This window comes from Lissotriton vulgaris, chromosome 3_1, assembly GCF_964263255.1.
Source record: "Lissotriton vulgaris chromosome 3_1, aLisVul1.2, whole genome shotgun sequence".
Classification (NCBI taxonomy): Eukaryota; Metazoa; Chordata; class Amphibia; order Caudata; family Salamandridae; genus Lissotriton; species Lissotriton vulgaris.
The window spans coordinates 730,614,413-730,626,938 of NC_141689.1; the positions used below are offsets into that span (position 1 = coordinate 730,614,413).

Below are 12,526 nucleotides of genomic sequence, written 5' to 3' on the forward strand. Positions count from 1 at the left end.
TGTAAGCTACTTTAAAATACTAACCAATTTGTCCCTGTTTAGAACTGATGCATTTAGTGATGGAAACAAAACATCAGCTTCGAGGATACAAAGAGGTGATCACAGTTTGAATCAGTGAGGTAGAGCCATGTCCCATTAACATATGACGAGAAAACGCATAAGTGAAAGACTAGCCACAAAGTATGATGTAGCAGGTAAGTGTTGGTAAGTAAGCGGTCTATTGGGGAGCGGTCCAAAACTCTAGGGGGAACGTTCGTTCCTGGCTTATACACCTATACGTGGCACTTTTTGCAAGACACTTTCGGAGGGCTTGCCAGAGACCTATGAAATAAAGGAAATTATCGCCTCGCTCAAAAAATAATCTCCCTTTCCCGAGCTAAAACAGAAGGTTGTCAGTAGAAATGTACACCATATCGGCAGCAGTGCTGATCCTTGCCTACACAGTACACTTCCGCTTTGAAAAGGCTTCGCCTAGCCTATTGCAGGCTCTGCTATGACGTCTTAGCGGCGAAGATAGAGGTGGGCGGCAGTCATTGAACAAGGGACTGAAGTTTCTCTGTCGTGGTGGGGCTGGGGTGTTTACGTCACTTCCGTCAGACTACTTTGTGGCGTCAAATGTTTGTGACAGACTATGGTAGAAAATGATAAAGTAGTGCTAGGTCTTTTTTTTATGTCGCAAGAGACGGATTGTATTTTAGAAAGCAGAAGTCTTTGAAGAAGAAAGCACTAGGAATAGCAATTTAGGCGGAACCTGAATCAACACCGTGATCCTGTACCACATTTAAGGCTTGAGGGTTGGTGTGCAGCATGAACCTTGGTTCGAGGAGACGGCATGTTATTTGCCCGATTCAACACTTCCGATTTAGGCAGAGACCCGCTTGTAAGAAAAACAAGCACCGCCTCTCCCCTACCTGCTCCACCGCCGAGGAAACAGGATACTGAATCCCGCCCCTCCAGGACTCCCTGACCTGCCTCATGGTTGCCAAGGCAATATTTCTGAAAATATTGTCGTGCTGCCGTAAGGCAGGTCATGGAGTCCTCGAGAGGTGGGATCCAGAGCAGACAAATCTGCTAAACAGGAGCTTTTTCCAATGGCACGCCTCCATTTCGAGAGGCCTGCCAATGGAAAAAGGGGGCGTGGTTTCACGCAGTACTGAAATTCTCCTGTTCACAATAAGTCTTTGCCTCCAGCAGGGCCATGCCCTGCAATGGAGGCTTCGACCTAAAAACAGATGAACAAATCAAATTCCTTTATAAGGATTGAAGATAAACAATCCACAGGAGTAGTCCTATAACTACGTGGCACTAGGAATCGTATTGACTAAAACCACATGTCTGTGGACCGGTAGCCCAATAAATACTAGGTCTATCTAGTTTGTTTGATTCAGGCAAATGCAGGCATAAAAAGCTGTTAGGGGCCCGCATTAGATGTATGTAGCTCCTGAGCTGTCTCCAGTACAGTGTTAACTAGATCAAAATAGCGGGCAATATGGAAGATTTAAATAAACACTACGCTTGGCAAACGTCTAAGAGGGAGGGGGCCTTTATGCACAGGGGAACCAAACGCATAGCCACTCACCGCCTGCATTAGATGTATATAGCCCCACTTGAAGATTAGCTAAAATGAACACGAGGCAATGGACAGAAGTTAATTAAACGTAGTGCAAAGTGACTAACTAAACAGAAAGCCGATTGCGCAACGGCATAACCGAAAACCAAGCCACACACCAGGTTTTATCACGTCCATTGTGTCCTGCAGTTAAAAGAAATATGTGCTCCCTCCACTAAATGTAACCGGCAATTACAAAACTCTCAAGGAGAAACCGGCCTCAGCTGTTTTAAAGGTGCCTCCAGCCCCAAGGGATATTACTTCCAGTGGGGCAGACAAGCCCTCCGGCTGGTATATTGCATAAACCTTCAAAGCATGGCGGCCACATTGGAAGGGGCAAAACTGAATCATTTCCTCTACCGATTACACGAATGTGGGCACAACTGATAATCAAAGTATGTATGCCTCACATGGAGTTATTTTATTGCAATAAAAAACAGCTCTGTCTTCCGGTGGGCGAGAAGTTGCTGCGGCAGAAGGGTCCCCACCACCAATAATCATGTGACATTTAACCTAGCCGACAAGCACGCTTTAATTGCGCGGGGGATTAGGTAAAGGAAGGAGGAGAAACAAACAAAAAAAAATGGATACAAATAAATAATAAAATGAAAACAAGCATGTTTGAAATGTGCGCGGCAAGGGGAGAGTATGAAAACAAGGACAGTGCTGGGTAGACAAAAGCTTAACAAACAAAAACATTTTTTTTAAGTCCCACAGCGCGGATGAAAACAGTACTTGGGCCCCGGGATACTGCTAAGAGCAAACACACAAGGAAGAACAGGAAATAGCATACTACAGGCAGTAGAAACTGAGGAAAAAGTGGCAAGCATAGGAACCAATGAAAATCAAGGGGTGGGATGCAGGCCACTTTTTTTTTTTAAACAAATTTTATTGACAGATCACATTGAAATCGTAGAGCTCTGCTCCCCAGAGGCAACTGCCAAAGCCTTTGAATGTACATAACGCATTGCAATCCATCATGTATTTTACACCAAATGAAAGTAGAAAAAGAATGCAATTAACCACCTCCCCCTCCTCCCCCCCCCCCCCAACTCCCTTTCTACCCCCAACCCTCCCGGATCTCCCCCCTCTCCCCCAACTCCCTTCCCACCCCCAACCCTCCCGGATGCCTTCGCTATCTCTCTTTTGGCAATTGTGAGACCCAGTAACAACAAATGCCTCTTGTAACGGATACCCCCACTCCATCCAAGACATGTAGTAGTTCCAGGCGCTGCGTGCGGGGGAAGCACCCATCCTAGGACCTCATCCAAACCATTCCAGACCCAATTCCAGAACCTGTCTAAGTGGCCACAACTCCACACTGTGTGAAGGAAAGTACCCTCCTCACATCCACACCTAGTACAGATTGGGGATGCAATGAGGCCAGCCTGCCACAGCCTCCGCAGAGTGAAATACACCCTGTGCAAGTATTTAAAATGAATCAGTCTCAGGCGGACAGAGATGTCCGCTCCTCTGGGGCCTGCCAGTGCCTCATTCCAGTCTTCCTCTTCTAACTCCCCCACATCAGCCTCCCAGGTCCCTTTTAGTTTCTGCAGATCGGAAGAGCAGTGTCTAATCAGGGATTGGTATATTTGTGATTTTTTTTGGTCTCAATGTCCCCCATAAACACCCGAGCCTCCAGCGGACTAAATTCGGGGAGAGATGTCAATCCTTCTATATAGGGGGTAATGGCATGTCGGAATTGTTAATATCAGAAGAACTGAGCGCGGGGCATATGATATTCAGCACTCAAGTCCTGGAACGACTAAAGCGACGTCCCCGCCATGACATCTCCCAGTCTAGAGATTCCGATATCATCCCACCCCGCAAAGCCCTGGAGGGCTGCCAGGTCGGGGAGGCAGCTATTTCGCCAGAGAGGAGTTTCTTCCGTCAAGGTCTGCCACCACCTCATACGCCGCAGGGCTTGCCGCCAAACATCAAATACCACCTGCGTCACTGACGGCAGTGCCCTACGCCTCTGTGTCGCATATAGCAACGTGTGGGGCTCCATAAGGGACTGCTCCAGCGCATAGGCCGGGTCCCCCCTGTCTCCATACCACCATTTGTTCAATACAAGGAGATGCGAGGCCTGATAATATGAGCGAACATCAGAAGTTGCCAAACCCCCACTATATGTCGATCGGAACCATGTGCGAAGTGCTACCCGGATCGCGCCATCCACCCATAGGAATTGTCCCAGAGTCGAGTCTACCTGCTTAAACCATGAGGATGGGATAGGATAGGGATGATTTTGCAACTGATAAAGTAGTCTAGGCAGAGCCACCATTTTAAAAAGATAGCCTATCTACCATAGATGGTCAGTGGCATGCGGGACCACACTTTGATGTCAGCCCGGGTGCGCTCCCAAATCGGCGCCACATTGCGCTCCCAGGCTACAGCAGGGATCTCAGACAGGAACACCCCAAGGTACTTAATGCCACCTACTGCGATCTGAAGGGCCAATGCCCAGTCTCCAACTCCCAGTACCCAAAGGGTAGATTTGCGCGGAATGATATACAGGCCCGACGTCTCACCTAAAATTTGTAGGATACGCATAAGGCGGGGTCCCAACCTATTAAGGTCGGTCAAGAAGAACAGGACGTCGTCCGCATAGAGTGCGATTCTATCTGACAGACCGCGCTCCCACTCAAACCCCCGCATCTGCGCATCCATCCGGACCCACGTAGCTAGCGGCTCCATAGCCAAGGCAAATAGGTAGGGCGAGAGGGGGCAGCCCTGCTTGGTCCCCCTCCTTATAGCGAAGCTCGGGGACGACACCCCCGCAACGCGAACTGAGGCCGTCAGGTTTGTGTACAGCAACCGCACATAGGACACGAAAACGGGTCCCAGATTCAGACGGGGCAGGAGCGAGAACAGATAAATACAGCTAAACGAATCAAACGCCCTGTCCATGTCGGCCAGGAAAAGTGCCACCCGCTCCCCATTGGAGCGAATCGCCGCCACCGCAACATGAACCCGCCTAATGTTATGTTGCGTCGCCCGACGGGGCATGAATCCAGCCTGGTCCAGGTGTATGAGATCAGTGATGTATGGCAGCAACCGATTAGCCAACGCCTTGGCCAAAACTTTGGCCTCCACGTACAAAAGGGAGATTGAACGGTATGAGGCATGTTGCTCAGGTGGCCGACCAGGTTTGTGAAATACCACAACTTCAGCATGACTCCAGTCGAGGGGCAGACTACCGCGCTCCCTTGCCTCCTCCACCACCGCTCTGTAATATGCAAGCCACTTTTAAAGAGATATTCTAACAATAGATTTCACAAGCACTGTGCAGGCACATCCTAAAAAGGGAACCAAGAATAGTGACAGATGTATATCCAAACTTCTTGCTAAGATTATCAAGTGAAAAGTTCAGAATGGGGAGGTTTTTCCAGTTCCATAGAAAACTATGAGCATTAAACAAAATGTTTTTAAAACTGTTTTTGCTTAACTGAGAGTCAAGGACGTTTGCCTGGGTTACATGAGCAAATGTATAAAACTTCTGAATGATTCTTTTTTTAAATAAATCTTTATTAATGTTAAACAGGGTTACAATACATGCCAGATAGTCTTTTCAATTCACATGCATGACATTTCACAATCGAACGGTAACCCCTTAATTTTTACGTTTTCAGATGTCTTTTCATCTGCTTCTTTCTCTAGTTCTGTTTTCTCCTGTTAGTTCAGAGGATGGGGAGACTCAGATTCCTCCTCTGTATGAGCCCACTTTTTAGGGCAGCCCGTACTTTGAAAGACCGGCTTCTCTGCTACCATACATTTATCCATTTTGTTCGCCTAATTTCTCGTTGTTAGTAGAGTCCCTACTGCCCATCTCATAGCTGTACTACTTTTGGCTAGTGTAAGCCCCAGGGTGACCCATTGTTGCTCAGGGCTAGCGAGATCTGTGGCATCTCATACATTGAGCTGTCCTAGTTTGGGTGCGAGCGAGATCTCTTTGCCTATTCCGTTTTGCTTTTTGTCATGTGATCTTCTCCCAGAATGAGGATATGCGCCATAGCACATGATGGAATGTGGCTTCCTCCGTGCATTGCCAGAGACAGCATGCATTTTCCCTGCCGGACGATTCTTATTGCAAAATTCTGGATCCTCTATAGTTTGGCTAGCAAGGGTTTCAGCAGGCCTAGCTAAAGGAGATTGCAATAGTAGATCTGGAGAAAGAGCATCTCCCAAGTTTAGAGGCAAAATAGAGGTCTGCCACTGCTGAGTAGTGTTTTCTACCAATAATATCACTGTATTGTTTGAGAAAAGTATGACATCTAGAGCTAGACTTCTAACAGACAGGATTTTTTATAATAGGATTGTGTTGGGGGGGCGGCAGGAGAGGAGTGGCTTGACAGTCATGATAAACATTCAATTTATAAAACGTTCAATGGTTAATTTCTCAATCAATTATGCTGACGGGCGGACATAGATGTTGAATATTGGGGAGAGAGGAGCCATGTGGAAGCCAGCCAGAATGACAACCAATGTGGTGGAAGGGCTACCAACTGAGTCACTCCTTCGAGAAAGGATGAAAACCAGGTGACTTAGAAATATCTGATGGTCTACTGTATCGAATACCACTGACAAATCACAAACGATGAAAGCACCACAGTCGCCTTGAAGAAGGTTCAGAGTTCAATTGCAACAGACAAAACAATCTATTTTCCCCAACCAGGGAGGAATGCAATCTGCCAGGTATCAAGGCAGTTACATTTACATCTTCCAAATTGTGGGCAAGTTACCTAGCTATAATTAAGGCTCCGGGTTTTCCGTTTTTATGGATCTTTACAGATAAATACAGACAGAAAGCAATATGTTTTCTGTCTGCATTTCTTTTTAACAGTGGACAAATGCAGAAAACGGGGCTTCTTTTAAGTGACTGTCTGTGCTGGCTTTCATGAATTATAGTCTTAACAGCTGAGCGGGTGGACATCATGGGAAGTTAAGAAGGATGACATTTCTTTAAATAATTGTATATTTCGACATACAATTGTGGTATAATGCTAATATTAACCATTGGATGTTTTATTATGTAATATTTAGCAGCTTAAATAACTAGAACACAACAGACATCAAAGTATGACTGAGTATCAGTTAAAGGAATATGGAAATGTATAGTTTTACAACTTCATTTATCCGCAAAATACTAAATAAATATGATAGATGCAGATAAAATGGCCAAATAAATATGGATGAATACAGACGGAAATGTTAAAAAAAGAAATACCGTAAAACAGGGAGCTCTAGCTATAATCCACTCTGAGTTTCCTAAGAGCATGTAAAACGATAATAGGCCTATACTTATCAGTTAAGCTGTCTTTTATCCAAGTTGTCATTTTAGTTCTGATGTTAAATAGGACCTTCTGATTTAAGTAAAATTATATGTATGACATACTTACAGGCGTTTAGCCTGCTCTCTTCATCCACTGTCTGTCATTCACATTTGATGGTTCCGCCCACTTCCGTTATTGGCTAACTACACTGCAACTAATGGGATTCTGCCCTTTCACAGTGAGAACATACATACATAAAAACATAAAATTGTTCATTTAAATACCAGGGGCTACTGTATGCATAGATGATTTCTCAGAGCACTTTTTTTTTGTTTTTAGCCATTTTGTTTTTTTCTTTTTTAGAATGAGGAGACTCCCGCAGCTTCCCCTGCAATAAAGTTTGGCAACGAACATAAAATAAAAATCAATATTCCCTGGCTGGGAAACATTTGAGGAAGTGAGATGCAAGAGTAGATGTTCTAAATATTGGTGATTTAGCCAGGTAGCATTTCTTTTTGTATACACTTGACTAAGCCTTGACTGGCATCACTAGCTCCGTATCAAACTCCAGCAACAATGTAGCATAGGTACCATGCATCAAGGTTACGTCGAAGTGGGCTCTTCGATCTTTAGGGAGTACGCTTTGTTTACACCAATGTTGCTGCATTGGGGGGAGGGGTCACGGACAACACCAGGCTTCACCAATAAAGCCTAAGAATACAACTAGTTGCTTAATATAGGTACTTTTCTGACAGCAATTGCAGGCAGCCCATTTCACATAGATTGAGCCCGAAGCTCATTGCTACCGAAAGACAAATCAGCAGGCAACAGCCCAGATAAGTTCTGAGACCTCGTATACAGAAGTATGCAAGACGCCACGAATATCTTCCCTGGCGCTGGTTCATTACTTTGCTTTGAATTCCGACAATTCATGTCTTTACAGTATTTTTTATATTTATTTTCTTTTTTTTAATGTATGTTGGAAGCAAGCTAGATATCTTAATGGTGCTTTAAGAGCAGTCCAAACTCCTGTTCTTTGAGATCACAGGTCCTATAGCACTATTAAGGTTGGACGAGGAGGCCCTGTCAGACAGCATGGTACAAGTGAGTGAGTGGGTGATTTTTTTTTTTTTTTTTTACTGGTGCTGCCATAATGTGCTAATGTGAAGTGGCATCCGTTTTGAACGCATAACACTTGTGCGAATTAAAATGCAAGATTAGCCACACATTTCTTTAAAAACGTACAAGAGCGGGTAAAGGAGTCACCACAAGCAATTTTGGCCACGGATTTGCCCCCTCACCACTCCACTAGTGTGGATCTTCTAGTGCGATGTTTACTTACCATGGCATAACTAATGTTTGCGTTTCGTTACAAAGACCAGCGATCACAACCTAAGTCCCACTCCTTGGATTTGGCCAGTTAACATAATAGATGCAGTAATTGTAAAAGAAGACAGCCTAAATGTATTGGGACGAAAAGGGTATAACATCGTTATACCGATGACGAGGCGCCTAAGCGGTTTACTTAGGGTACCACCCTACTCCTTGCATAAAAGCTCCGATTTACAGGGGGCTTGGTGCTATTGGTGTTCTAGGGCAAAATAGCTAATTACCTGAAACTCCAGAGTGCACTTGGTGCCCTGAGCGATATCTTCATAGAAGCACTGCTTGGCGTTGTCAGGCAGCTCAAACGTGATCTCCGAGGCAACAGCGTAACCCAGAAAAAGAAGAAAAGAGCAAACGAATCTCCATATGGGCGCGATCCTCAACAGCATCATAGTTATCACGTTTAATGCCTTGATATGAAGAGCTGAGAAAGGAAAAGCCAACTGTTGTAAAGAGAGTATCTAAATCAAAAGTCACTTTACATTAGTTAAACAAAAATATGAACAGTATACATATTATAGAGCTCAACTTAATCTAGCGGCTTTTTTATCATCAATGGTCTCACAAGAATATGTATACTCCAACACCCAATTAATAATAACCTTCAACACACGGTGCATTTTAAAGATAAATTGGTTTTCCAACCGCGCTGTTGTATTCAAACACTACAATAGACAACCAGAAAACATTACAATAAAGATAAAACACAGACCAGGAAAACAAAGGCAGCCGACCCAATAAATGTATCAATAAAGAAAATTGGGTGTGTATGGTGTAGGGGGGGGCGGGGTGTCGATGACGCTCTTTTAGGGGAGAATCAGTGACAAGAAGGAGGACTAAACAGCAGGATGATTGAGAGAAGGAACGCATGATTTGGTGTTAAAAGCGAGCATAACTAAAGTAGTTGGGGCAGGTTCATGTGGTAAAAGACGGTGGTATATGGGTATTGCCTCACCCCTTGCAGTGGTACCCCGGGCGCTGTTAGCAGCAGATGAGACGGGAGCCGGAAAGCGGAAGGCTTCCGGAAGCGCTGAACAGGTTCCTGTATACGTGGATTTTTAGTGCAACAAGTGGAGTTTCTGTCACTGACGTAGAAATGAGACTATAAAAGAAGCCCCGACGCTCTCCATGTTAGAGTCAGGCTCGTTCGTCATGTGTTTCGTCAACGCTTGCATCGCGGATGTAGAAGAGAAAGTGGGACGTTCGTCACCTTAAAACGGCCACTTCAAGGTGCCATACGTAATATTGCATACATTGCCCACGACAGGACAGCCTTGAGTGCCTGTGTAGATTGGCAGCCATCTTAGATCGGTAGTGCTCATACCTTACTTCATGCAAGACCGTATAAAAACATTACCTATTATAGAGCTTCTGTGTTTTGGACTACGTTGGTCTCCAGAATATACACACCTGAACATTTAAGAGGGCGTGGCTTAACGGTTAGAGTGGCTGACTCTAAAACTGGGGAAGACTCAACCATCCTGTTATTCTGTGTAAATCACTTAATCTCCCCGTGCCTTAAAAAAAAACCAAGCATTGGCATAGCCAATAGGTCTCGCCTCTGGGATCTTATAAGAAACTATTAAGGCGATGTCCTTTCCTGTATTTAAAGGTGCTGTTTAAGTGTTAAATAATATAGCGTCCTTAATTTTAGTTTTTGACCTGACTAAATAAAAAAAAATACTATTATGAAAGGTGCTGCAGTATAAGGTCTGTCCACACTTATTGGGTAATTGAAAGTATGTGGCTAGTAGTGGCCTAGATCTAAAGAAACTGAAAGCACAAATGTGGCACTACTATTGAGTCCTGAAATCGAAAACCCTTGTTAACAAATAAAGTACGGTATGCCCTTAAATGCTTGTGTGCTTAGAGTAGTAAGTGCTGAGCAGAAACAAAATGCCGATTCTTTCCTCCTTCCATGTACTATATCACATGCACACACTATTGACACATACATCACAAAATACATGTCACAATTACGAGCCACATTCTCCATTACATACAAATAAACACACACTTTAAAATGCACATGACCAAGATGTACATCATTGCATACACAAGTCACGGTAGAACCTAGCATTACACATAAAAAATATTGTCACAAATGTAATCATAAACACGTCACACTGCCACGTAACCACCACATGCATGGGTCACCACCATGACAATATCATGTGCATACATCACTATATTAACCCCTTCCATGCTCATGACAAGGTCAGCTCGTCATGGGTGTTACCTGCGCTGTGCGTTTGATGAGTTGACCTTGTCATGAACAATGGGGATCCTGCATATCCAGCGCAGGAGGGGAAAACCCCCTAGCAGCCAAGGTGTTAAGGAAAGAAATGATATTGCACTGCGGTTACCCAAAGTAAACGGACATATTTTATGGTTTCTCAAGACAAAAGGGGGAGGAGAGAATGGGAGGGGAAGAGAGGGAGAGTGAAGAGCGCAAGCGGGGAAATGGTGAAGGGGTAGATAGACATTGTGTAAGGGAAGGGAGCAGAAGAGGAATCTTCGAGCTTGGGGACGTTGCGGCTGCACATTTGTAAGCCCAGATTCCACATCCTTTCTGTACCCCTCTGAATACTTTTTACAAACACAGCCACATTTGATTTCTTCATTGAATTGAGTTCCAGATGGCACTGGAATCATGTAGTTCACATTGTTGTGCTTAGTTACAATAGTCAGCACACTATTTTCCACATTAATGTTAGCACTCTAGTTGCTTATTAGATTACTGTAGTAAAGCTACTGCTCACCAGGGAAGTCCGCTGCTGTTATTGAAATTGCATGTTTCAGCCTGCATGTCAGAATTTTTTTATGAAATAGAAGAGGATTGGAGAATTCACTCAAAATGTGCCCTAATTTTACTTTCTACAGCACTAATCATACTTTCTATGGCAAAATGAACCCCCTCATGTTGTTCCTTTTTAAATTAAATGTTTTAGGAGTTACCACTTTATTCCAATCAAGATGGCATCAGGTGTGCAATACGTTTGTCATAAGTAGGACTGTTAGCGCTGGCGCAGCGCGGCTCCAAAAATTCTTCATAAAACCATCACTATACCACACGGAGCTATTCACTATTCTCTTACAACTGGGCCAATCATTCTTATCTTACATTCATTCACCCATTTAGTTTGCTCCAAGGGTTCAGTAAAGATCCAAAAGCAGTGGCGGATGGTGACAATTGAAAGTGGTGAGCGTAAACTTTCTGTCAGAGTGAAAATCTAACATTTTGAAAGAAGAGTGAGTAAACTGTGCATTTTCAAGCTCAAACTCCAAAGGTTTTGCGTGGCTGAGATCAAAATACAAGTGGTGAAAGTGATGTTATCCCCCCTCACCTCCAGCGCCCAATTGCAGCTGTGGGATTCCTTTTATCACTTGAGTCCTTAGGCCTTAAGCAGAGGGCGAGCCTCACAAGGTGGTGTAAGTCCAGATGTATTACCTGGAGGAGGTAGATGCTCGGCCTGAAACCTGGCATCATGCACAACGAATGAAATGAGTACGGCAGACAGCACACTGGATACAACAGCTGAAGTGGAATTGCAATATGGAACTCACAGACCTTGGTGCACTATAGCACTCAAGGGCATACATACTTCACAGCACAAGCATTCAAGCATGCACTCTGCACAGCACTATATATACTAACACCATATAGGCTTAGGGTGTGTTAAGCATACAGCAGCTGAGGGAGTGTTTGATTCAGCAGGTAATCCGGTATTCCCTCTTGAGGAGTCTACCTAATCGCTTATGACCGAAATGACAGAACATGAGGACCAATGCAACGTGGTGCCCTGGTATTTGGCATCACTTGACTTGAGAGAGCAAAGTATATTGATATGAAAAAATACCATAGTGGCAGGGCTGATGCGCGAATACGGAGTAAGTGAAAAATGCATTAAAAGACTATTCTTGATTTTCTTACCCAGAGCATCTCGCTACCTGTTCTAGAGATTTTCACCTAATGCCTTAATCCCTGCGTCACTGGGTCTGAGCCACCTGAATCAGCAAAGCATGTGAATGGGATCTGGGGCTTAAAGGTTAACCTGTTTGGCCAGAGAGTGAATTTTCATAACACAGGTACGTATATTCATAAACCTTGGGCAAATAGCAAAAAGAAAAACAATTAGCAACAAGTATTTCATCGGAAGGAGAGGGTTTATATATGCTAAGCAACATGAACAGTGTGCCTGAAATAGAAGTTAACATAGAAGGAAACGAGTCTGCGGGAGAGGCACAGACATAA

General features: G+C 44.2%; 1 protein-coding gene across 1 annotated transcript in view; it reads right to left on the reverse strand.

The window, feature by feature from the left end:
- Positions 1–9,425, reverse strand: part of TMED7 (transmembrane p24 trafficking protein 7) — a 71,964-nt gene extending 62,539 nt beyond the window's left edge. The window contains exons 1-2 of the mRNA XM_086961053.1: positions 9,227–9,425; positions 8,499–8,695 (exon numbers count right to left, since the gene is read on the reverse strand). Coding sequence (XP_086817179.1) covers positions 8,499–8,663 — 165 coding nt within the window. The 5' untranslated portion in view covers positions 8,664–8,695; positions 9,227–9,425. The remainder of the gene's footprint in view (positions 1–8,498; positions 8,696–9,226) is intronic.
- Positions 9,426–12,526: the final 3,101 nt, after the last annotated feature.